At 40.5% G+C, this 27,214-nt stretch overlaps 2 protein-coding genes across 18 annotated transcripts in view; one reads left to right on the forward strand and one right to left on the reverse strand.

Moving 5' to 3' along the window:
• The window catches only part of AFF1 (AF4/FMR2 family member 1), a 164,618-nt gene extending 155,898 nt beyond the window's left edge, over positions 1-8,720 (forward strand). For all 10 annotated transcript variants that reach the window (XM_007066648.4, XM_043545102.1, XM_043545101.1 and 7 more), the window contains one exon: positions 1,056-8,720. In XM_007066648.4, coding sequence (XP_007066710.2) covers positions 1,056-1,177 — 122 coding nt within the window. In that variant the 3' untranslated portion in view covers positions 1,178-8,720. The remainder of the gene's footprint in view (positions 1-1,055) is intronic.
• Positions 8,721-20,410: 11,690 nt separating this feature from the next.
• The window catches only part of KLHL8 (kelch like family member 8), a 35,839-nt gene continuing 29,035 nt past the window's right edge, over positions 20,411-27,214 (reverse strand). For all 8 annotated transcript variants that reach the window (XM_043545108.1, XM_043545105.1, XM_043545106.1 and 5 more), the window contains exons 7-10: positions 26,490-26,658; positions 24,956-25,115; positions 22,344-22,545; positions 20,411-20,945 (exon numbers count right to left, since the gene is read on the reverse strand). In XM_043545108.1, the coding sequence (XP_043401043.1) occupies positions 20,822-20,945; positions 22,344-22,545; positions 24,956-25,115; positions 26,490-26,658 (655 nt within the window). In that variant the 3' untranslated portion in view covers positions 20,411-20,821. The remainder of the gene's footprint in view (positions 20,946-22,343; positions 22,546-24,955; positions 25,116-26,489; positions 26,659-27,214) is intronic.

Raw genomic sequence — 27,214 nt, forward strand, 5'->3', positions numbered from 1 at the left:
CAGGGTTCTGCAGTGAATGAAGCTTTTTATCTGTATGGTGAAGAAGGCAGGAGATGAGGCACAAGGACAAAGGATGGTTTAATGGTTAAGGCATTTGAATGCTGCCCTGGAGAATTGGATTCTATCCTTGCCTCTGCCACAGAGTTCCTAGGTGATGCTGGTCGAATCACTTAAACCAAACTTTTCATAGGTCACTCATTGTGCGTTCCTCATTTTCTGGATGTCCAGCGTGAGAGACCTGGGGCCAGATTTTCAGAAGTGCCGAGCACTCATGGTTGCAGTTTAAATCAGTGAGAGCGGTGCTTTGAACTTAAGGTGTATAAAAATGCTAAGGGCTCTGAAAACCTGAGCCCGAGGCATATCAAGTTGGACCCAAAATTAGAGGACACTTTTTGCAATTTTGGCCTTAGTCTGTATGCCTCAGTTCTCCATGTGTAAAATAGGGATAATACCACCTCACTTCAGAGGGTGTGGAAAGATACATTGATAAAGCAATCTGATAGTAAACCGAAAACACCATAGAAATGCTATGAAGAAATTATTTTTTTATTCAGTGCAGAGTTTGGATGGTATCTGGTAAATGAGGCCTGAGGCCACACATTGAACACAGAGGGTACAAGGAAATACTGAATAACTTCCCATTTACTGAATAAGGCAGGAGTCCTATGCAAAATATAACGTGATTATGTAACTGAAAGACAGTATCATAATGCATACGTACAAGGGAGCAGATTTAAGTTGCACAAGCAACTTCCACCTTCTCTGTATGTATGTGTGTATATATATATATACATACATATCTATGTTGTCTTACTATATGTTCCATTCTATGCATCCAGTCAAGTAGGCTGTAGCCCACGAAAGCTTATGCTCTAATAAATTTGTTAGTCTCTAAGGTGCCACAAGTACTCCTGTTCTTTTTATGTTTAATCATGTTACTTTCTTATTATAAAATATTTTCTGTTATTTCTCTTGTTGCATTTCTTTTCCCTTCAGATGTGTCTCCTGTGTAAAAACTGACTAATCACTTTTCTTTTTCCCTCCCATCTTTCTAGAATTCTTTGCCGAACTCAGTACAGCGGTGTGCACTCTGGCACTGAACAGTAGTATGACTGAACTGGTACACTACACTAGGCAGGGTTTACAGTGGCTGAGGCTGGAAACAAATACGCCTTAACTGGTGCTCAAGGTGGTTAATACCTTGAACTCTTTTGCACTTTGGAAGCCTCAGAAACAGTCTGTCTGGCTGAATCGTTGGATACAAAGCGCCTGGAAGGGAAAATAAAGCAAGATGGAAGGGATCTGACTACACTGGAGAACTTTTAAACTGTGTTTCTAGGGTGGCACTTGGCCACCTTGAAGAGATGAAGGGAGGCCTCATGGTTGATGATGCCTGTCTTTAAAAGGACAAAGTGCAATGTACTGTCTGAAAGGTTCAGTGTGTTGGTGGTCTATAAACATTTCTATAAATGAATAACCAGCAAAAATAACATGTGAAGAAGTGCCGACAAGAAGGAAGTCCACCTCCAAAAGTTATTATGCAACATCTCAAAAGCCACAGCAGTCACATGTCCATCGGAAAGTTCAGAGAAGTGTTTTTGCATACCACAGCTGCAATCCATGATGTATATTCTTATTCCTTGGAGTTGGGATGTCAGGGGGAGGACAAGACCTGAACGGAACCAAACAGCATTATGTTAAGCTAGAAACAGCAAAGCAATCTGCCTTGCCCACTTCCTAACCATACCCTACTGCATTTATAAACCAACTGTTCTACTGATACTCTTGGAACTGATTGCAAGCACTGCCTTTAGCACTGCAAGTTCACTTAGTAGATCACCATTGCTTTGATATTTTTTTCTCCGTTCTACGCACGCACACACACACACACACACACAATGCAAACCATTAACTCTCAAACTGTTTCAGTTGTGGTATTTCTTAGTTTGGGCCTCGTACGTCAAACACAGTTGGGGTGGGGAAGGTAAGGAGCACGTAAGGATTGTGCTGTTTTCCTCTGAAAGGAAGGCAGGGAGTTGTCACTGTGCATCCTCTCAGATTGTTGCTGATTGGGTATGAAGGGGAGGGAAGGTAAGGGACAGTCAGAATGGTTCATTGTGATTGTGCGAACATTATGCTGAGTTGCAGATCTTTACATCAGGAGGAATTGCTTCTGCATAAGGAGGTATCTGCTTTCACGATACCTGGAAAAGAAGGGTCAGATTTTGTCCTTGGATATTCACACACAATCACATTGATTTTTTCAGTGAGTATCTGAGAGCAGGCTTGGCACTGAAGTCTTGTAACCCTCATATGGGAGATACTCCCATTTCATGGCAAAGCTATAGGTTTTGCCCAGCAGCTCAAAATCTGTCTTCAGAGGAACACAAATGAGAATATTCAGATATTCTTGTTAGATTTGCAAGCAGCTCTTCTTTACCATAAGTTGTGTTTTTAAAGATACAGTTATGCAGATGACAGTAACACTGAAGACTACATTCACAATATTTTTATATCCAGCCAGATGGCAAAGAATTCCTATTGTGTAAAGCTTTCTGCCATCCTCATATCTAATAGTGTGCCTTAGCTCTCCGGTCCTCTCTACCAGCACTCGACTTATGCTAGATTGCTGGGAATGCTGATGCCCAAATGAATTGTGCATATTGATTTTACAGAAAGGAAAACCTTTGCAATGAATTAGCCCCTTTTCCCCATTGTAAAAGGAAGCATTTGCACATACCATGTATCCATATAGAAACAGATCTATACATGTGCTGTAATGAAGCAATACTCCTTTTCCGAGGTGCCTGTTGAGGGTTTTAGGGTTCAATAAATTATAAGCAAGAGGTCTGAATTTCAAAAAGCTGTTCCTTTTTAAAGCCATGTCCTTGACCCATATAAGACTGAGACAGTCCCTTGCAACGTGAGGCCCAAGAAAGCTCCCGTGTAGCTAGCGGAAGGGAAGCATGACTCTTTGGAGAGCCTTATGAGAAAACAAGTCCCCACCTCTTGTATTAAGAGAGAAATAAGCACAAGAACATTCCATTCTCTCGTCTCCTCTGGCTGCACGGAACCTTCAGAAACCTCCTCGTGTCTTACCACTTGGTTAAAGCCGTAGTTCATTTCAGGGATAAGCCCTTCTAACCTAACTGGGAGCAAGTTCCGTATTTCTCTCCCAGTCTATATATAATAAAATACATACACATGCACATTCCTTTTGGAAGGAATAACTGATCCAAATAAAAACACACAGTCCAAGGTGTTCATGAACATAAATTTTGTTCTCAGGAAGCCTGGGAAGGGCATAGAAAAGTCAGGCCTTTCTGCACGCTTCGGAGCCTGCGTTCTGATACAAGTATAACTAACAAGCTGGAGTTCCAGACTGATGGATTGAAATCCTCCTCTTCTTTTTGTCTTGCAGTGCAGCTTGCCTTAATGTCACAGGTGAGGAGGAGGGGAAAGGAAGGGTTATTACCACCCTGTCTTAGGAATCAGTATGGGACTCTGCAGGAGCCAGAGGAGACGCTTAGGGATAGATTTAAGGATAAATGAAGACCGAGATTCAGTGTGACTTCCATACATCCCTCCTGCAGCCCCCTCTCCACCCTTCAGACAGCCTCTTCCTTCCATCCAGCCACTTCCATCCCAACACAGACTCTCCCTCCTAAACAAGATAGCCCAGCCCAACTGGAAGCAGGACTTCGGTTGTGCATTGTGCTGAGGCCTGTTCTTTTGCTTCTGACTTACTGCTCCACCTGGAAGCCCTCTGATCATGGACCCCAGATTCCATGGGACCTGCCTAAGCCCACCTGTGAACACTTTTAATAGTTGGACAGTGCTATTCCTACAAGAAAGCGAGCTAAAGAGAGTAGAAGGGCAAAGGCCTTGTCAAGAGGAGATCCACTTAATGCAGAGGTGCTGCTGACAGCTGCTGCCTTACAGGATTGTTTGTTCAGAAATAATGTAGAATCCAAACCCTCTTGTAAAATTTGATATGTAGGGCCCAGTCCTGCTCCCAGTGAACCGGGCAGCAAACCTCCCATTTATTTCAGAGGGAGTAAGATCAGGCCCATAGTCAATACAGGCTCCATAAGTGGAGAGTAGACAGGAGGGAGCAACTATAGCAAACTACAAATCAGGAAGCTATATTCTATTTTTTCCCTTTGAAGGGACTCTATAGATATTATTAATTAGGAAGAATTGCTACCTGTCTTCAGCCTAGAGCCAGGTTTGAGGCCCATTTAAGTAGCGGGAAAGATGGCCATTGACTTCAGTTGGCCCTGGGCCAGGCTCTTAGGGAGGAGCAAGAAAAAAATGAAATAGTATTTGCCATTGCAAAAAGAAAAAGTGAAGATAAGATTGAGTCCTGTGAGGAGTGAAGGGGGCGGCAGTCGCAAGGCAGTAGCCTTCCCATGCAATATTTATTGAGAAGTAATTAATGTATTTAAATTGTCAAATATTCTATATCTAAGATGCCATTATTTAATAGTTCGAAAGCCCCATTCACACTGGAGACATGGAGCTCTTCTGTGACGGAGTCAGAGTTTGACTGCAATATTGTTTAAAAAGGCAAAGTCCTTTGTTTGTCTGTCTGTTTTTGTTCTTGTCCCCATCCCTTCCCCCATCCTTGGTTCCAGGTATAAATCTGTACATTTAAATTTATTTTGGGGTGTGTCTCCATCTTGTAAATAACTTTTCTGCCCTGTGTGTGATGGAATTTCCAGACTGATTGATTCATTCAAGTGGGGAAATAAAATAAATATTAAATGAAGTAACCTGTTCATTGAGTTGCTGTGAGAGTCCGCAAGTTCTCAGCCTGTCGTAGAGGTAGTCGCGAGCTGCCTTCTTACTCTGCGTGGCAGTGTTTTGTCTCTAAATTATTTTTATTTAAGCGTAATTTGCTGTACTTGAAGATGCTGTTTGAAGTTCTCCTGTATCTAACAGTTATTGCCCTTTCCTGTTGGATAAAGAACAGGTGGTTCTGTGAGACGGGAGCATTACAACATGCAGACATCAGCCCTGCGTCCTAATGCAATAGATGCAGGATATTTCATGAGATCTCTGAGCAGTCTGGTCTTTAATGTCCAATATTGGCTGGTTTGTGAATGGTTTGTCAGAGGCAAAGCTATGGGCCTTTTTCAAAATAGTCTAACAAACTAGTTGAGAGCAATAATGGAAGACCAGATTTGTGGTTGTGGTGTGCTATGCACATGCCATGAACAGGTTTCAAGGCGTGATATGGGAGAAAGCAGTGCTCACTCAGTGAGTAAAGGACACTGTAATCCTCACCCACACTGTAATGTAGTAATATATTTATAAAACACCGTGGGGAGGAGAGTTCTGACCACCTCAGATTTGGTCTCCTAATGCCCAAAGTTGTGATTCTCATCACTCAGTCTGAGTGCTTCCTCCATTTTCAATTTCTATTATCTCCAGAATCAGTGAGACAGGGAGTTTGTTTCTTTTGAGTGGCCGTATGCTTGTTTGGGTTTTGTTTTCCTCTCTGTTTTGTGTTGAGAATGTAATTTTTCCTTGGAAGGATGATTTTTGCATATCTGTATGCACTATTGTGATATAATTCAGGTCATTTTTGCAATATGCATTGCACCTAAGAGAATATTTCCTAATGGTGGACCCCTTTTTTATGTAGTTTGTAATATGTAGTGGCTGCTTGCTGAACTCCGTTTAATATTCATGAGATCTGTTGCTGTTACAAATACTGTATATAGAAATATAAAGAATTTTTTTAAGCAAATGCATTTTTTCACTGCACATTTAAAATCCCAAAGGCAAGACTTATATTGAAGTAGGAAGACAAAAAAGGACCATAAAGCTAAAATTTCAGCTTGTGCTACTTTCATCACAACACAGGCACAATGAGCCTGATTCTACACTCATTCATGTTAGTAATTGGGAGTGAATTCATTGAAGCTAATGTTTCAAGCAGTATGGCATTAAAATTGGGCCCAGAGATTGTTTTAGACTTCTGTAGTCGAAGAAAAGACCCTGTGAAAAATTGCTTTTGGTTTTGGCACTCCTAGGATGTATGGTGTAGGTTTGGTTTGGTTTTGGTGAGGGGCTAGGATGCTGTTTCAGCAATAGCTATGTTCTTATCTGTCCTTCCTGGAGACACTTAAACCAAATGAAATGGATGATTTAGAACCTGGTTATCCAAATGACCTCCAAAAAAAGGCCCCACTCCAACTCCCTGTTTCATAAAGTGAATTGTTTTCCAAAGTATTGATCAAACTCCACTGGAGAAAAGCAAAAAAGGTGGGGACGGAGGGGTGAAGGAAAGGAAATGTATAAGATTAAGAAGGGTACAGATCAACTTTGAAATCACCTATAGTAAATGAGGTAGGAAACAGCCATTTTGAGACTTTAAGTAAAAAGCAAGAGAAATCACTTGTACATTTTTGTTACAAGGATTTTCCCCCCAAGAATATTGAATATGAATGTGGGGAAATTTTGATTCTTTACACAACAAATTTTTGCTCATCACTATGATTCCCTGTAGCCTTTTATACTCCAGAAATGGGAACATGAAAGGCAGCACTAGGTACCAGTCTCTGAGAAACAACCTTCCGCTGAATGGACCAGATCCTCCGCAGGTGTACATAGGCACAGCTCTATTAAATCAATGCACCTATTTACACCAACTGAGAATTGGATGCTACGCTATTTCATTAACTTGTGGTGAGATTTCTTATTCCCAGGTTCTCCACTTCTATTTCCCTCGCCAGTTTGAACTTACACTAAACAGAGCGGAGGATAAAATGCTAGTGCCAGAACTCCACTGCACTTTAGTATTATCATACTAAACTGAAAACAAAAGATGAAACGTGTAGACTGGACAAAGCCTATAAATATGTACAGTGCAGAGAAGTCTATTTGCAGAGAGAGTGTGGGTCCAATCAAATTGGCCTGACTTTTCATGAGGGTGGGTTTCCCTGGTAATGTATTATAAAGGTATTTTAAAGAAATGTTTGTTCTTTGATGTATTTATTGACCTTTTATTGACCAAACCTAATTATGAAATGGTGTATAATCTATTTTGCATTTGCTTCATCTTAACGACTTGTATTTTTCTCTCCTTTGACTCTGCTTGTCCCATTCCCTTTTTGGAGGCCAATAATACTTTTTGGCTGTGAAGCCAAACAGCTGCAATAAGTTTGAATGCAATCTCTGAGCCCCATACCTTTCTCTAAACACTACATTATCTTTTTGGCAATCTTTGCTTTGTATCCATTGCACTTTTAGTAACCACCGTCACCACCACAAGTCAACAGGAGTCCTGGGCCAGCAACAGCATTTCTGAATTTGTTTTTATCTGCTTTTCTGAAGCTACGAACTGTGTGAATACTGACTGCACCACATTGCCACCTGTTTTGCATGGACCTGTCTTGTTAAAGTACCAGGTTATTTTCCCTCTCCCACTTAGTAAAGCAGAGGTTGACTTTTTCTTTGGGGCCAGTATTTCACCTCAGAACAGAGCAGCAATGTTGTTTGACCTTGTTAAATAAGCAAACAAAAATGAAAAGGTAACCCACCTGATGTCTCTTTATAAATTTATTGGTTTGTAAATTGAAGGTGCATGTCTGTCCACCGGAGGAATGTCTGGTTCTTGTCAATGTTTAGATTCCATGCACTGTCTATCATAATCAAAAAGTATTTCTAAGATGATGATCAAGTTTGTAAACCTTTTGCTTGCCACAGAAATCACAGTAAACTCCCTGAACTGAGCTTTTTCAACAGTTTTTCTAGCTATTTGGAATTACATAGAGAACGGTCTAGTTTTCTTTCAGAAAGCCTTGATGCTCAGCAGCCAAGCTATAGCAGTGAAATGTAATTTTCAGAATGAAGGCAGTGGGGTGAAGGTCTTAAGAATAGTGGTTTTCTTTCGTTAAGTGATTTTTGTTAACAGGATGATAGCACGGGCAGTATTAATGTTGCCAGCGGTCCAGGCGGAGAATGAATCGTGGCATATTGATAAAAAACTACTGTACATCGGGTTGGTTGACAAGTACACAGTCTTTTTCTTTCCAGATTGTTGCTGTGTGATTGTGTTTTGGATGTGCTCAAGCAAGGGGGCTCCTTCCTCTCCCCCATTGTTTTAGTGGGTAAATCAAGTGTTGGTATCACCCCAGTGTGGTTTTGTGCGTGTGTGCGCGCGCATGTGTTTAGTTTTTAAAAGTAAATTGTCTCGTTTATGAATGGGGAACACTGGTCTTAAAAATAACCATGTTGAATCGTCCTTAACCATCTCTTCTCATCAGCAGTTCTTCACGTGTAATGGGGTACAGCTATGGTCTTGGAGCCCAATTCTGAAAGGTGCTGAGCTCCTTCAACTCCTGTCAGCTTCACTGGGAGTTGAGGGTGGTCGGCACCTTGCGAGATGAAGCCTCTTATGGGAGGATGTGTAAAGAAAACCAGAAGGGGGAATTGATATATTTTAACTGCTTCCAGCAATGAAACTGCATTCTGGGGCTTCTGTGAATAAGATTTAGCTGCCTTGTACAATCCTTTAAAGAGACTAAAACCAGATCTGTGAAAAAACTTAGCTGATCTGTTAAGAGAAAAAATATGTGAAAGATTTCTCCAAAGAAGTGTGCCACGGATCTTCTGTTTGTTGTTCTCTGTATCAAGGATGAATTGCTGTGTGTCTATATATCTATATATCTATATATATATATATGCATATTAAAGCAAATTTTGATTTATTTGTGTTGAAATTATTTTGACGAGAGAGATGTCAGGGTGGAACGTGTAAAGATAAAATGTGTTTAGGAAAAAAAGAATTGGTTTTCACGAGCAAGTCACTTTCACCCTCTTGTGCTCCAGTTCCCCATGTGATACTTCCCTACCTCACAGGGATATTGTGAGGCTGAGCTCTGTGGTTGGACTTCATGCACTAGGAGCAAAGTATTATTGTATCCTGTTGATGGGATTGTGCTGTGTAACCCCCGTTTTGGCTGCATGCATTGGACTCATGAAAATAATCAGAGAGATGAGTTTTACTGGGGTGATCTGATCTCGCCCAATAACAAGACCAGGTATCAAATTGCTGTTTCTTAATTTACAGTTTACTTTTCACCCTCCCCCTTGATATTTCAGTTTGGTTAGACCCTTAGGCCTCACTTCAGCAAAGTACTAAGGCACATGCTTAGGTCCCTCTTGTTTTCAGTGGAAGTTAAGGATGTGGGAGGTAGGCATCTACATTTCTTTGAGGATCTAGGCCCAGGAGCTTAAATGTTTTGCTGAGTCGGGGCCTCAAAGGATCCGTACCCACAAGGTGTGTTTTTGGGTCTGTCTGTCTGTCTCTCTCTCTCTCTCTCTGACTTCATAGGTCCAATGCTATGTTTGTTGTCTATTTATTTTTATAGCAAAAGATGCAAAATAGGCACCTGTTTACATTTACTCAAGCACGTTTGGCAGTTACCTTAGCAAAACAGTCTCAACTAAATTAGCAACAACCAAAAACTAAACATCAATACTCCTTGGGCTGCCCCCTACTCAAAAATGCCTGCATGAAAACCTAGGCATGGCAGCATTCCCTGAAGGTCAGCCAGCCTGTGGGTACTTTGGAGACAAGGGGGCTCTAAAGCTGAGAGACCTGTCTCTTTAGTTACTTTACGTAGCACTGTATGTGTACACAAAGCTGTACAATGGAACATCAGTGCCAGACTTTGAATGGGTCCCCATCTCAAAGGGTTTAGAGGCTTAAAAGCACTGATACAGACATTTCCAAACATGGCAAGTGTGTGCCCGGAATGGGGCGTGGCCTTTACACGTGAAATCCTTACTCAAGAGGTTAGCTTCTTACAGGCTGTGATGGAGGGAGCTTTGGCATATGTTAGTGGAGCCCTACCCTGAAGGTCTTTGTCTGGAAGCAGACATTACAGAAGAACAGTGGTAGCTGCCGTGGTGCCCCATCACAGCTACAAGAAAGGAAGTTTGTTTGGGCAGCAATACCTCCTTTTCCCTCTCCTTTCTGGAAATTCAGTCCTGCACTGCCCCTGATTTGCCAACCACTTCCGGAACGTGATGGTGGGAGGGGTCAAAGGGGAAAGCCAGCTTTCTGGAGTGATGTTCTGGTCAACTCCTAAGTGCAGTGACTTGGGTGGCTGTAATCTGCTCTGTTTGATTCAGCTGGCTGCTGTTCAGTCACCACGCTGACATAGGTTGTGTCAGGACAGTGCCTGGCTTTACCAGCACATCCCAGTGGCCCATGCTAGATTAGGTGCGCTGATGTGCACGGTTCCATTTTTTTCACTCTTGCAAAATGTGTGTGGGAGGGGAGACAATTTACTTATGGTTCTTGGCCCGAGTGACCCATCATCCATCAAGCAAATGAAGACATGGAAACATTTTCTTGCTGGCTATGTAATCGTAAGCAAGTCTCTCTGCTACACCCAGGCACAGTTATAACCGCATAGTTTCCTGCTTAGAGCATTAATTTTGGGGACCATTAATTTAATACCCATTGGAGAAATTCTTCTGGTACGTAGTCAGATTAGTAGGGGGCACCTCAGAAAGCAGGACATCCAGCCACAAGTATGCATGCATGCTTGCTTGCTTCCCTGGTCCATAGCACGCATGCTTTATTATCTCCAGGGGGCCTCTAGCAATATGTGAACACTGGCTTCGGCAACCCTTCATGTAGGCTCTGCACAACAATTAAAAAGATCAAGTTACGGTTCCAGTGGAAAATCTTTAAAACTGGTCTAAGCCAGTTCAGATGAAACCGAATTGCTGGACACAGGTTGAAGGGGGAAAAAGAGCCACTTTATTTTTGTTACTTTAAAATCATGAAGCATGACAGCTTCTGCTCTCCCTTTTGGCAGGCCAAGTCCTTCCCTTGTGGTGGAAATTCTGTGGCTGTCTGCATACTTTTTTCTATTAGGACAGATTGAAGATGAAACTGACCCAGGAAGCCAACAAGAGTCTCTTTAAAATGTCAAGAAGTGACAGCAGCACTGAACTTGTTGAGAGCCAAAAAAACACTACAAATAAAAGTTAAATCTCCTGGCTAGCATTGCTATATCTTTTTCCAGTTCCAGCCAAGAGAACACACAAAACAAATACAGATGTGGCAAAAGCAGCCAGAAGAGAACTAAAATGGAGCATCTAGAATAAAGGACTTAGGTTTGCAAAATTGTATGCCAAGTGTCAGAAGAAAGCATCTGCACAAAATAATGTAAACTGAAATCACTTTTAAAACTAAGCTGCATTCAACAGGGAGTTACAAGTTGTTGGTTCTAATCCAAGCCGAACAGGTTAATTGACTGAATTATTATCTGATGACTGACTGACTGGCCTATTTGAAATTAATCTCACTCACTAATGGAACAGTGATCACCTCACTCCAACCTCTAGCACAATGGGCTTTCTTGTTAGCAGCCTCAGAGGGCAAAGAACGGACTGGCAAGGAAAAACCAAACTGCTCTCCCTTTCCTACCAATGTGATGTTTCTAGATCACAGAGCAGATCAGGGAAAGTTTGTATTGCTGACGCCTATACTTTCTTTGCCGGATACTGAACTTGCTACTTAGAATCACCAACTGGATGACTAGTTAAAGCCCAGTATTATGAAAAACCAATTTTATGGAAATGTTGGTGGTTTGCTGAGACTTTTCAAAACTTGTTTTACCTGTAATTAAAAAAAGTCCTGTTTAAAACCAGAGTTTTGATTTGGCCTGTTCCTCTTTGTTGTTCATTGTTGCAAATATTTGTCTACTCGTATAATTGTTCCCAGATAGCACATTTCAAGCTCACAGCAGAGATTCCTTTAATCCAGAAACAAAATTTGTAGAAGCAGAAGTAATTTATAATCATTTATAAAAGTTAGGTCATCCAATCAGGAAATAGTAACAATATCATGTAATTTTAGCTGTGTAGTCACAAAAACTTTGAATACCGAGGCTTCTGAGTTTCAACAATCAACTGAATTTTAGTTATGAGCAGTTCTTGAGCAAGACTTAGTTCAACTCTGTTTGTAAAATTCACCAATGGCCAGATTCTGTGACCCTTTATGCAGTACCTTACTCTGCAGAGTCCACAATCTAATAGGACTGTGTGTGGAGTAGCTGCTATGCAAAAGTCAGGGCTTCAAGTAAGGGTGTCAGAATTTAGCCCCAGTTATTCTAAACAGTGATGATACTTGTGGTTTGTTGGGGCTTTTTAAAAAGCCCCTCTCTGTGCTAGCAATTCATTAACAGTAAAAAGCTATATTTGCTTTTCTTCCTCCCTCCCGCCCCCAATGAGGTGTGTGGTTGACTGGTCAGTTTGTAACTCGGTTGTAATGCTGAAGTTCTACTGTAGTTGTGGCTTATCAGCCCCCTCTACTGGTTGTTATGTGTCTCAGCATGACAGTGGGCCCTGAAATATCTTTCCAAATAATAGCAAAGTGGGTGTTCGGGGTAGTCTTATTTTGTGGATCTATATAAGTGTATATAATAATTTTTTTTTCTTTACAGTTGAAATCTTTAATTCCATCTTTAGAAATTTAAATCTGTGGGAACTATTTTAAAACAGCATTGGCATTACTTAGTTTCTACCCCTAAGAGTTTCTACCGCAGACAAGTCACTGTTGAAGGCTTCAGTTTGCTCTATCCATTTCCAAGGAAAGTGTCCTCTGCTAATTGAAAACAGATTAAGGGGGTTTCAAATTATTTTTTTACCTATCATTTTCTCTGTAGGGTTTCACTTCAGTGTAAATCTGGAAGGGTTCATATAAAATACATTCCTAGCTATTAAATGGCTTTACAGCTCTGTAGTGCGTTTGTCTCATTTTCAGAAATATCTGATCTCATAGCAGGGGCCTGCATTTCTCAGGCAGATGGAGACTCTGTGCAGGGAGTCTCTGCACAGAGTGCTAAACACTGAGTCCAGACATCAGCCTTCTTAGCCCAATGAAGTGCCGAGGTGATCTCTGTACCACCCTGGCTGTCCAGCTTGTGAAACTGAGGAACTCTGACTTCACCAGGTGTATGGCATGCACATTAAGCAAACGAGACTTCAGTATCAAAGACCCCCTTATCATCGCTGCAGGATGGTCCAGACTGGCATCAATCGACAGGACAAGAGGAACTGCTTCCATAAGTAAGAATTCCAGCCCATTAGGTCTTGAGGCTGAAAGAGATGCAGCACTGGTCAGGATTGTGCCTCTCCGCAAGGTACACGTGCAGTTGTCGGTGCCATGTTATTCACAACTATGTGAGGCACAAGGCATGAAGCAGATCATTTTGACAACAAGGCCCGAGTCCTATGAGATAAACTGTGGACTCAGTAATAAGGGACTGAAGGGGAGCAGTTGCCCACTGGGGATAGGTCTGCAATCACTGCTTACCACAGTCCCACCGAATAGAAGATCCTGAGCTTGCATGTTGGGGGTAGCAGCTTCCCAAGAGTGGGGATTTAGTCAGGCAAATCTTGAAGGGGAACTATAGTTACCAGTTTCAGAGTAGCAGCCATGTTAGTCTGTATTCACAAAAAGGAGGACTTGTGGCACCTTAGAGACTAACCGATTTATTTGAGCATAAGCTTTCGTGAGCTACAGCTCACTTCTTGCTCTGCTTTGAAAGCTATGCATCTATCCCATATCATTGAATACCTTATGAGCTGTTGCTTCTTGTGCCTCGTATGTGAGTAGGCTGGCTAGTCCAAACAGTATTTCATAAACACATAAAAGTGTACGTTGTCATAGGGATTTCTTTTGATTAAGAGCTAATCAAATCCTTGAACCTCAGATTCTTTCACTTTATATAGTGAGTCTTGCATCAAAAATTGGTTCACTGTAATCCAGTATGAAAGGATCAAATGGAGAAAATGGAAACAGATTGCTGTAGCTCTATCAGGGCCCCTTTCTCAAGGATAGGGACTTAAATAATTCACAGAAAAACTGAAATGCTCAAGAATCTAACTGAATAGTTGTCATTGAGGTGCTCTGAACTGGCAGAGGTGAAGAATTTAATTTTCAAATATATCTTGGAGCAGAAATTTAATCTTCCGTATATTTAGAAAGGGTTGCAGGACCCCTAACAGAAGTTGCTTCAAAAGTTTTATTCAAAAAGGAAAACTTCACCTGGTTAAACTTGACTAGTTTTGTACGTTCACAGGACCAAGAGGATTGAGGGAAATCTGAAAATGTGTGTGCCTTTAAGAATGGGGGCTAAGAGGGCTCAGCCCTTAAAGCAATGGAATGCTGAGAAATGTTGTCTATAGGGAGCCCAGAAGATGTAGCCTGGGAGAGATCAGGTGATCAAGAAGCATCATGTGACTACCAGACTATATAAGGAGCTCTCTATAGCTCTCAAGTGAGAGAGCTGCAGGAGGTGCTGAATCCAAGAGAGGAGCTCTTGTTCAGGGAGCCCTGACGGAAGGCTGTGGAAAAAAACCTGCGAGGAGACAGGACTTAAAGGGAGCCTGTGGGAGGGGTGAGTCAAGAAGGAACAGGCCTGAAGCAATGTAAGACTGGTGTGGGCTGGAGGCTCAGTGGTAAGGCAAGTCTTTATTTGGGGGCTTCTAGCAAGGGAAGGAGCAATTCTTTCAACCCTGTAGCATCAAGGTAAGGATCCATTAAGCTTGATGAGGGCAAAGGACTATTTACTGGGTCTGGGGAAGTCGGATTTATAACTTCTGAATCCTGGGGAAGAGCTGATCACACTATGGAGTACACCTGAGTCAACAGGGTAAATAAAAAGCTGGGTTTGGGATGGGTGAAGACCATTGAGCCCATGGAGAGCAACCTTGCATTATTAACCGGGAGAAGGGCTGTTTTGTTTGGCTGTGTTGTTTTGTTAGTCACCGAAAGTGGAAGAATTCTGAGGTTTGCCCAGATGGCTAAACCCCAATCACTTATCCACCAGGAGAAGACTGCCTGCTACTCTATCTGAGGAAAACTGAGGCAGCAACCGGTAAGGTAAGCAACCCGTTACAATGTGAAATGACTTTTACAAGGTTGTTGTGGGTATTTTTGTGACAATTTTCTTAAGGTTATTCAAGCTTGTGTGGGACTATTACGTCATATCAACTTCCAGCAAGGGAAGAACTAAATGAAATCACTCCGATTGAACTATTTTGGGAAGTTTGCACTGATGTTCCAAGGAGCAACAGTTCCTGCAAAAGTGGCTGTTCTACACACCACAGTTAAGACCTAAGACATTAATATTTGAGCTGAAATATCTTAAACGGGGTTTCAGCACAACCAGTGCATTCATATGGAGGACTTGGTAGAATACCATTTAGCTGGCCAACTGTAAAGTGTGTTTCTAAGTGTTCATAAATAAAACCACACTACATTGAAGTGTGGTTTTACTATAAAATGGGAATTTCTGACTCCAGGCCCACTCCTGTAATTTATTGCATGTGTGTGCACTACTGGACTTGTAGTGGGCCCCACTGTGAGCAGTGGGGCTCCACATGGCTGTAGGGTCCCACCTGTGCAGATCCATTTACAGGATCTATCCCCAAGCCTACTCAGGGCCATGCAGCATCTGTTTCCATTTGTGACTACAGCTCTTTTGGACTCTCGAAAGGACCAAAACCTGTGCATAAACTCTGCATTCAGCACAGATGAGTCATGCTGTCCTCTGAGCAGGAAGCGTTAGATGCTGGCTCGACTTCATCCAGGACCAGTCAGTTAAGTCATTTCTCCTCCACTCATGGCTCTGGCTTTACTGCTTTCCCTCACTACTTCTTGTAGATGGTGTGTACTGGTTAAGGTGAGCTCTTTCTCCTGAGGGCAGTTAAAAGGAGTTCCGTATCTTATTTGATTCACTGGGTTTCCTGGAAGCAGCACGAAGTAATATTTAAACAGGTACAATAATTTGAGTTATGAAAAGGTAAACATGGAAGATAGAAGTGTTCCTATAGACCGTGGGGCTAGATCCTCAGATGGCACGAACTGGTGTAGCTCCACTGACTTCAGTTGAGAATCTGGCCCTATGATTCCAACTTCCACGTTTTGCTCTACACAGGAGCAAAACGCTGACTTTGTTTCTGACTTGTCTATTATGATCCCTCCATGACTTATGCAACTAAAATGTTCTCTTCCCCCTTACCTGGTACATCTTGTTAAAACATTCAGCAAGGCTGCTGTTATGCTGGGCACTCATATTTGTCTGTATCCATTAAAAAGCATATGCATTATAGTCAATTATCTAAGGTAAATATTCAGCTAGCTTTTGATCCTACGCGGATGATTTGAAAAGGATTTTTCAGCAAAGTAATTGCAGTTTAGCTTTTTGCTCTTAGTAGTTTCCATGTGTCATAGCACTTATAACAGGCTGACATCTGAAAACTGACTCCTTATTTTTGCATTCAAGAGATATAAATATTTCTTGGGAATGGATAAGTCTGGGGCCTGGAAACAGCACATTGTGAAAGAGGGGGCAATTTGGTTCTACAACAGTAAGTGCTTCTCTTCTTAGCTTTTTATAGTAACTCTCTGCTTAAATTAAAACTGACTTTGTTTTCTCGTTAGTCTGGCAATTTTCTCTCCATGCATTAGTTTTTGCAAAGAGCTGAGGCCCCAAATAATGTAAGTTAATAGTCATAGGCAACTGCTGCCACTAGAGGCTACTCAATCTTCTTTCTGATTTAAAAACCACAGTAAAGCAACCAACAGCACTGTCTTCTGCCTTGTTTAGATGTCTGAGAAGCCAGTTTTGCAGCATGATTCTGAACTTACTCATGTGAGAGCAAAAAAGGTGGAACAGTATTTCCCAGATTTGAGTTACATCACTCCCTCTGCTACTGCAAACATGCATGAATACCTTCATGCACGTAAGTAGTTCCATTAAGCTCACACATTCATTGCCCCAAGTAAATATTTGTTCTCCCCAAAATTATAAAAAGGGCATTTACTTCACGATCACATTTTCAACTGCTGTATTTTTAAGGCCAGGCCTACATTAGAAAAAGTTTGCCACTATACCTACACTGGCATATCTTTCTACTGTAGACATACTTTTTCCTAGTATAATTTCCATCAGTGTCCCCCGTCCTCCCCAAAAGAGGCTGTACTACCAAAAATGCTTTTTTTTGGCTGGTGTCACTACATGTACACTGACTTCTGCTGGAATGAAAATGTCACCAACCCCCCACCACTCACATGTGTAATATCCCAGGCCTAAGACACCTACCTTACCAAGTCTGCCTCACTTTGAAATTTAAGCCCACAATGTGGATATACACAGCAGCAGTTTTCTTTAAAGAAAATGCTTCTCCTACAGAGCTGTGGTTGTTCACTCAGCATTGTGAAATGAGACTTGGTGAGAATTAAAAAGGAAGGGACACTTCATATGAAACATCCAGAATTATTTTAAGCTGCAGATGATCACTATATAGAAATAGTTTTGTTTTAAAAGCTTGGGGGCAGGGAGAGAGCATCCCTTGCTCCAGACTAATTCAGCTCTGTTTAAAGTTTTCTGCTATCCTCACCTCTGGTAGATTAAGTAGAAATGCTCCAAATGTCTTCCTTAATCAAGTATGGATGAGCTAGAATAAGGAATAAAGGGTTCTCTTATCAAACCAACAGATTTAGTTGTCACTTAACTGTTTTAAATTTAGCCACATTTGACTTTAATTCAATCTTCCCCAGTCAGGGCAATAATTGGTAAGAAATGTGTTCCCATATCATTTCTATTTCCACTAAAAGCTGCCTTTATTTCCCTGCTTCCTTTCAGCAAGCAGAATCAAATATGCATTTAAAATGGAAAGACATCTGCATACTTCGAGAATAGTGAAGCTGCAAATAAGTAAGGGCTGCTAACAGTACCAGTAGCTGCCTGTTTTAATGCTTATTAAAAGCCAGAAACTAAGTGGAGTTGGATGTAAATTGAAAAGCACCAATGCTGGTTGATCCGGTAGCAAAGTGGCTGTATTGTGCTGCAGGAAGCTCTCTGGACAGCATTTCAGGGTACTCCAGCTCCTGACATCAAGTAAGAGGGCTGGATTGATGTAAAGGGTTTCTAAAAGCCCTGTATTGGCTGTGGCGGAGGGCAAGGCAAGCACAGCAGATGACAGCTATAAAGCTACCTTCTGAGGTTCCACTTACCCTGCACGCTAGGGTTTGTACGTCACAGTGGAAGTGCTGCAGTCCATACGCAAGGCTGCTGTAATGTGGACAGGCCCACAGGGCTGTCATTGACACCTGTGACCTGTAAAGCCACCCTTCCTCTCCAGGCCTCCCATGCTGTGATGTCACCTTGGGTGCAGAGAACACTACTTCATGTTGTACAGATACCTAACTGTTTAGGGGGGTGGTGCAGGCTGCACTCCATTTAGCTCTCCTTAGCCAGAAAGGGTGTGGTCCCAAAGATGCAGGCTTGAGAAGGAGGAAAAAGGGCTCTAAACAACTCGATAAATACTTGTAGCTGTTAATATCTATCCCTAGGGGGAGTTCCAGTTATGCTAGGAATTAAATAGAGTAATAGCTTGAAGTACAAATATATTTTATTGCAACCTCCATATATTTCAGTATAATTACACCAGTGCATTCTGCATTTTGTCCACTGAATATCCAGACTACAATCAATTTGAAATACAAAACAGTTTTAAAACATGGTAGTGCAATACTAAAGCAGTGTTTTGGGACTGCTGATAAAGCTACAGCTTCCCTAGTATGGCATGGAATATACAGAATAACCCACATAAATATTTCTTTAAGAAATATAGGATTTTCATTCCCATACTTTGCTCCAATCCCCCCCTGTTGTCATAGTCTCTACAAGTGTTTCAATACCTAACACTGTACAGTTTTCCTAAGTTAACCGTTGAACTTGTCAAGAAAATTCAGGACTGTGAAAATCTTTTGCTCAAGCTGCTCTTGAATTTTAGGCTCTCCACATGTATATTAAAAGTCTTTGTACAATGCAGTGTTGCCATTTCTGCCTTTCACCATTGGTTTGGTTTTCTGCCAAGTCAACTGAGGTTATGGCACCCTCTAAGAAATTCTATGAGTATCCATATACCTACCTCATCAGTATTTTAATTTGATGTAGAGTATCAACCAAGAGGAAATAAGTGATTAATGTCTGAGGTGGCCACTATATGGTCAGCACTGGATAATCAAAAATACAATTCCAATACATAAAGCTACACACCAAAATGAAGCTAGATTAACTCCCAACGAAGAACACTCTTTAAAATTGTTAAACATTAAGACTGAGGCAATTCAAGTTTTAACAATTCTGTCCTGTCAAGTTAAATCAAAAGGTCAGACTTACCAAAAAGGCAGTTGCTTAAACCTTAACTGCAAATCAGTCAACAAAATGATGACAGTTTGAATAGGAGGGTACCACTTCATGCTACTGAGACAAAGGCAAGCACCTACACAAGATGTAAAAGATTCCTATGAACGTCTCAGTTTTACCAGCAGGAACCATGTTATAAATAATGGTTGAGGTGGTAATCTTGAAAAGCCTGAAAGAGGTTCTCAAACACATTTAAAGTTAAACAAATTTTAAATAAATATTTATATACAATTATACACTAAATACAGCTGATTAATGGCTTAAATATAGGTTCCAGGTATTACAGTGGGGAAACAGTCTGTAATGACAGCACAGTTTAGGTCTATTTTTGAATTAGAATTTATCACTGCATCTGACAAACTGCAACTAGGAAAGACTGTTAATCCCTTGATGTATCACTTGTGTTGCTACTAACTTCCTTTTGTTTAAAGAGACTTTAGACTCCAACAGATGCAATTCTTCATTTGAAGTTTTGTTTCATTCTGGGGCTCAGACTAGAATATCCACAAGATAAGTAAGCCTGTTTGTGTCTGAAACCATCACATCTGTACTCTTCCTGAAAGTGACGCTAACCTCACACCATATCACTGGATTACTAAAACTGAACATGTAAGCAGCCGAAAATAACATTTAGAAAAAGGGATTTCTTCTCCATTGTGCATTCCTGTTTTCAGGAATACAGTAATTTGTAAGAAAGGACCAGTAAACGGTGCCTATCTAGACAAATCACTTCTATTAAAATAAGACAGTTATACAGGAAGCCTCACGCATGCTTTCACTCTTAAGGTGGTTCTTAATATAGGGTTAACTGGAGGCATGAGAGAGGAGACATGTTCCAGTGGCTAAATCCCACATAAACAGGCCAGAACTCTGGATTTTATTCTCAGCTTTGTAACAAGAGCAACTAATTTGATTTTCAGAGATGCTCAGTGCCTGCTTCTCAGCCCCCTGACAGTCAAGTAATGAACCTCTATAGCTTGAACCTCAGGTATACAATAGGAAAAATAACCTCCAAAGGGTTGAGATGCTTTATTCCTGTCTAAAGTGCTACAGAACTAGGCTTTTTTTTTAAAGGCTCTCTTGTATTTATCAGAATGTACATATTAAAAACACATCCAGTGTGTATCCTAGAATCAAAGTTTTCTTGTTTTTTGGGGGAGTGGGGGGGAGGGAAGTAGTTTTAAGGCTCAACAATTCAAAGTGCAACTCTTTAACCACAGCCTATGTATATTTTATGTAATTATAAATGCTCCAAATTAATGCCCCTCAAATATTTTTTGTACCTTCAGAAAGTTATAAAGGGATATCTGCTTTCAAATAAAAAACAGGGTCCTTATTTCATGTTTACCCAGACTTTTCTGAATCAGATAAACTTCAGAAAACTTGAAAATTAGGACTCAGCTTTTCATAGTTACCACACATAAGAGTCATTCAGTATTTATCTACCATGTAGGATAATAATTAAAAACCCCAGAGCAACGCTGTTGTTGTCATGTGCCTCCATCCTGGAGTCTTATCAGGATCTTCTGAAATTCTGGAGAGTTGCTCGGGGCTTGAATCTGAGTTCACATACAATCAACCACATTGTTGGATCCCTGACCAACATCACGGATCTGACTACTCAGACAAGAGCACACAGCTACACCTGCTCCAGCTCTGCAGTGAGAAACAGATCCAACAAGCTCCCACCTAGAGAAAATGGTAAAGCAAGAAAGACAAGGGGGGGGGGGGTATTAGTTTTTTTCCCTTGAAAAGTTCTCTACCCCCAATATCTTAATTAAAATTGGTACATTCTCTCTAGGAGAAATGAGGCCTCCATTGTATTAATTTAAGGGGAAAGCATTAGTTTGAATGTTTTACCACTTAATTTAAAACAAATCTACATTTACTCATAACTTTGAAGAATTGCATCCACCTTACTCTTGAAATGTTGTACTTATAAATTATTTTCCTCTTTTCTGCACCCAACCACATTTTGAGGCCAGAGAGAGTTAGGTGTAATTTCCTTACCAGCTAGCTCCTTATTGAAAATAAAGTCTCTCAGGCACGGAGAAGTAATGAAACTAGGCTAATAAATTAATTGGATTAATCCAATTTTGTCTTACACTAATGATCTTATTTATCGTACTCTGACGAGAGAAGCTTCCTATGCCTCAGTGAGGAGATGGGAGGTATGAACTTGTAAGTGAGGAAAAAAAGCCAAAGGTATAGAGGGAGCACATTAATAAGTGTATTCATCTGCATATCAAGAAAAAATATGTATTTACTCTTAAATATATATTAATTTTACCCCCAAAAAACAAGAGCAGTTAAGTAGTGCCCTTCCTACTTATTCAAGGTGATAAACAGATGGGATTCTTTATATGGAAGACAGCAGCCTCCATGAAGATCGGAGCCATCCATGGCCATAAATTTTCATAAAACCATGTCAAAAACTTTTTTGAAGTAATAGTTTTGTCTAACTATGATCACTGAGGTCATAGGTCAAATCAGAGACTAATGAAAGGCTGCACAAGAGTTACCTTTTCAATGACATATGGCTTAAGCCACAACTGCTAACACCATGGGAGAGACTGAAGACTGGGCCTAAAGTGCCAATTTGTGGTGTTTGAGGTTAGTCTCCTTTCTAGTAGAGACTAATGTGAAATCACTAAATACATTATAATTAGAACCTCAATCTAGATTTGAACTACGTTCCTAGAGAAAACTGAATTCTTTATATCCATTAATGTAACTAGATTGAGTATTTGTTGTTGGATGTATGCACTTAGTCCATACAAGACAGCACTTTTAAAAATACACTTTCAGGTAATTTGACAAGTCTAGGATTTGCATTAAATATCCTTCAGCTGTCACTGAGTAAAACTGCTCAGTTACCTGTTGAGGACAATCACGTGCTCAGTCATGATAGCTTACTTTACAAGATATAAAAAACCTCCGTTATTTCTTGCTACCCACTATCTGGAGTAGCATACTGAGATAAAGGAGAAAAATTATTCAAATAACTTTCCTAGTTTAAGGGCCACAGTGATTCTACACTGTATACATGAAGCCATCATCACCTGTCTTCATCTAACTCAGAATTACCTGTTCATCTCTGGATCAAAGGCTTCCACTGTGTTCAGGTATGCATTGCCATTATGACCACCAACTGCAAAAATTTTACCCATTAGTGTTGCTATGCCAACTCCACCCCTGGGGGTTGTAAGTTCTGCTACATACTCCCACTTGTTACTGCGAGGATCAAACCTTTCAACAGAGCTCAGTGGAGAGTTGTCATCAAAGCCACCTACAAAGAAAGACATTACATTACAGTTTGTTAGGAGGGAGATTTTAGTAATGCTGGAGTCCAGTATTCAGACTGCATAATATTCAACTGGTTGGCTGTACAATGGCCACGTTTTTCAAACATGGGTTCCTGAAGTTAAGTACCTAAAATCAATATTTAGGTAGCAGTGTGTGCCTTAAGTTTTCAGAGGTGTAAAAGTTAAAGGAAGTGGCAGGTGCTCACCACCTCTGAATAGACAGACTGCTTGCGGTGCTTTAATTTTAGGTCCTTACATTTGAAAACTTTGGCCACTGTGGCACAGTGATCATAAGACCACCTCTTGCTGTTTGTTTTTAACTCTTCTCCCCAAAGATTGTTGAGAGTCCTTGTACTTGTTTCCTCAGCACATGCATATAGTAATTCTCAGAATAAAATGGGGCTAAACTTACTCTTGATGAGAATATTTCCTATTCTATAAAGGATACCAATATGTACAATGAAAATGAGCAAGCAGTGAACAAGTACATTGGCTTTTCTAGAGACAAAGGAAGAAAAGAGTGCATGAAAGTACTTAATAACCAAATGGAAATCATCAGGAGTTAGTTTCATTGCATATTGATATTTAAGCTATAAGGGACTCCCAACAGCACCTGCTGTAATTACCCAGAGATTCTCTTAAAGGATTCATTAAGGCCAGAGACTCATCTCTATGCACTACAAATTTCACCATGTTATTTCGGTTAATCCATACCATAAAGACTTACTGAACCTTCTGGATGTTTTGGTTTCTTCAACTGTAGATTTACATGCATACAGGCTTGTAGTCATGCGTGTCCTTTCTACTTAAGGAATGTTCTGGCTGTCTCTCTTTTGCAGACTACTCAAGCTAGTCAACATTTCATAACATGCCAGAAAATAAGTGTCAGTAAGTGCTGCAATCTGCTTTAGATCCAAGCATACTGTCAACTAACTAAAAGCACTCATGAAGTTGTACCCCATATGCAGCTCTGAACATCAGTGCTGAACTACTCTGCTGTGTTTCTTCCACAGTTGTATTGCTTCTGTAAGTGCCACTTCAACTCTAAAACTACACCACATACCCTTTTCTACCACTTCCTACCTCGCTTCTAAATAGTAAACACTACAAAGGAATGGCTTTCAAAAAAAAAAAAAAAGTGGGGGTGGTGGGAAAGGGATTCTGTGTTTTAAAGAGAAGGCGCTATTAAGAATCTGTTAGCAAGGTTATTTTTTAAATCTCACTGACAAAGTTAGATTAAAACTCAGGCCTGTTAAGATTATGTAAAATTTCATTTAGTTGGTGATCTTGTGATTCATATTGCAATTCTATGGTATGTATGCACAATTAAACAAATTAGGTATAGTTTAGTTTGGAAAACAGAACTCAATGTGAAGCAGTAAAGAAAAGTTTTTAAAAGTCTATAAATCTAAAGAAACTATTGAACTCAGGCACACAGTGAACAAATGAAAAGATGTGATACATGTACATGTCTCAGGGTCTATTTTTAAAGAGGAAATTATACTATGATGTACTTCTATATTTTCTAAACAGTAGGGGTAAAAATCACTGTGCAATGAATCTGGTATTAATTAAGATCACACTAGTGTCTTACATGAAAGCTTCACTTTTAAATTTCAAAAAAACCAAGTGAGCACATGTTCTGTAACTGTCCATGGTATATTGTGAAATGCACAGCTAATTGCACCACTCATCTCTACCACTGGGAAGCATTGACTAGCTTTAACGAATTGTCAAGGGGCTCAGAACAAACACTGTCTGAACTGAAAAAATTAAGTAGGGTTTAATTTTTAGATTCGTTTAATGTTCAAAGGCCACCTAGTCTCAGACTCCAGCTGCCCCAGATCCAACTAAATAAATCACAAATACCTTAAGTGTAGTAGAATAAATTTAACCCCCATGGAACTTATTCATATCGCACTTCCACTCCAGTTCTCCATCCTGACACTTTCCCCCTCCCCTGCCTATTTATAAATACTGGTGGGGGATGGGGAGGAATAAGCATTGCAGTATGCTCTGAATGACAGATTCAGACTTTCACCCCAAAGCTGCCAGCCCTTAGAGCGGGTATCTTGCCGGCAGCCAAAAGAATCTTCTCCTTTATAGCAATAGCATTCCAGCCTGTGCTGACCTGATTTTAAGGCAAGGGATAAGAGAGCCAGAATCAGGACAGAGCAGGTCATTTTTTTGGTTTACCGAGATGCATGAGTGTTTGTTTTTTTTTTTAATTCTCCTGGAAGGTGCTTAAAAGTTTATAAAGTACTTAGATTTTTAACTTTCTATACATTATAACAGCATTTTTTATGTTGAAACAGCTTCATTCTCAGTCACAATCCACATTTTTATAGGACAAAGTGTCTCTTCTATCACTTAGGAAGAAACACTCCTACTTACCTACAACGTATAAGCAACCATGGAGTTCACTAACCCCATTGCCAGCTCTTCGTTGACCCATCTCTTTCACTTCTATCCACTTATCCAGATGGGGGTTATATCTCTCTACGCTGGAGAGAGAAGCTACACCATCATTGCCACCAACAGCATACACATAGTTCTGAAAGAAGATTGAGCAGAGACGTTTCATGCATAGAACTAGCCTTTCATATGAAAAGTCAATAGTACTTTTGTAGTAAAATTCAACATCACACTGCATCACCCAGTTCCTTTTCAGAGATTTTTTTTTAAATGAGCAGTGATTGTTTAGGAATATGCACTGATCCTGGAATGGCTGTCCATCCCAAGGATCACATATTTGTACCGTGAAGAATGCTTGTAGTACAATCATGACCAAGAAGTTAAAAATACAGCCAAGTAAATTAATTTCAAAATTTACCTCTCCACAATTTTTCTGTAAACAACCCCCTGAAAGACATTTGTTTTTCCACGGGCAAACACAGTGACTGATTTGTGCTAGCACTGTTTTTTAAAAAAAAAAAAAAAGGGGGGGGGGGGAGGGGGAAATATCTGAAATACATGGACTTTGAAAACAGTAGAAAAAAGGTAAGTTACATTTTAGCACTACTACCAAGTGTCACATTGTATCATTCATTTAATGTTACATTTTGCCTACCTAAATCCATCTGCTGTCTTAATTGGAAATAGTATTTATTTCCTGTCTTCAACTGTTATGTAATGTTAATAAAGATGCCATATTGCAGGCTAAATTTCACTGGTGAGTGAAATTATTTGTGTTTATATAAGTGTGAAGTGCTCTGGAACTGTTACAAAATTGTAGTGGACCTGCTTTTTCCAATGTTTTGCACCTTGTGTAGTCATTTATGTTGGTGCAAAATGCTACCTGCAGCTGAGTGAATGAAGAAATCCTATTTGGTAGACTATTCCATCCATTACGCAACAAAGGTGGAAGTGAGTGGTGCATCAGGCACAGTATGCTTAACACAGCAGCTATGACAAATCTGACACTTAAAATGATATCCATAACCTTTTCTCTTCTCTCTTTTACATAATATGTCACGTTTTGGCCATAATTGACGAGTTGTTTTGGGAGTGCCAACCTACTGATCATAGGATCAGTACAGTACTTATTTGAATGTTAGACAATGTAAATCCATACACTGGAGTTTGGCTGGAACACTGATGTTAACACCCTGAACTAGCATTGGCCTGCTAAACTCAGGGTTTTGAGTTCAATCCTTGAGGGGGCCATTTAGGAATCTGGGGCAAAAATTGGGGATTGGTCCTGCTTTGAGCAGGGGGTTGGACTAGATGACCTCCTGAGGTCCCTTCCAACCCTGATATTCTATGAACTGAACTTTTTCAGAAACTGCACAGTATTTCTAAGGTTATAAGTGGTCAGTGCCTCAGTTTTAAGTCTTCTTTGAAAGAGTCCCCTTCATTAGACCAGTGCCTCCTCATACCAAGCCAAGGCATTGTTTCAATACTGACTCAGAAGGAAGCATTAACTTACCACAAGGGCCACTGAGCCAACTCCTCCTCTGGGCGTATTCATTGACGCTACTCCACTCCATCGATCAGATTCAATGTCATATCTCTCCACATCACTGAAGCAAGTGTTGTCATCTAACCCTCCTATGGCATAAATGGGTCCACCAAGGGAGGCTAGAGCAATTCCTCTCCTAATAAAATCATAGCATCAACACTTGAGTATATCCTTGAAGGTACTAGGCAAAGCCAGTTAGACCAAGTGCAATTTTCTCTGACTGGCAACTGTTTCAAAATACAGGAAATAAAGTAAAAAGAAAAGGAGCACTTGTGTTGCCTTAGAGGCTAACAAATTTATTTGAGCATAAGCTTTCGTGAGCTACAGTTCACTTCATCGGATGCATACTGTGGATGAAGTGAGCTGTAGCTCACGAAAGCTTATGCTCAAATAAATTGGTTAGTCTCTAAGGTGCCACAGGTACTCCTTTTCGTTTTGCGAATACAGACTAACATGGCTGCTACTCTGAAACAGGAAATAAAGTGTAATGCAAACCAAAAGGGAAATGAAGGAACTTAAAAATTTCTTTGATCAATAACTGTAGCAAGTTGACTGTTGGTGCAGTAGCAGCTTCATAAAGTAGACTACTTCATTTTCAGAGGGTGTACCTACCCTAAGGCGCCAAACCTGCCTCAGGATCCCCTAGAACAAAGCCCTGCCCTCATCCAGAGTCCCACTACAAGTAAGTTAGT

The sequence above is a fragment of the Chelonia mydas genome, chromosome 4 (genome assembly GCF_015237465.2).
Source record: "Chelonia mydas isolate rCheMyd1 chromosome 4, rCheMyd1.pri.v2, whole genome shotgun sequence".
Taxonomy (NCBI): Eukaryota; Metazoa; Chordata; order Testudines; family Cheloniidae; genus Chelonia; species Chelonia mydas.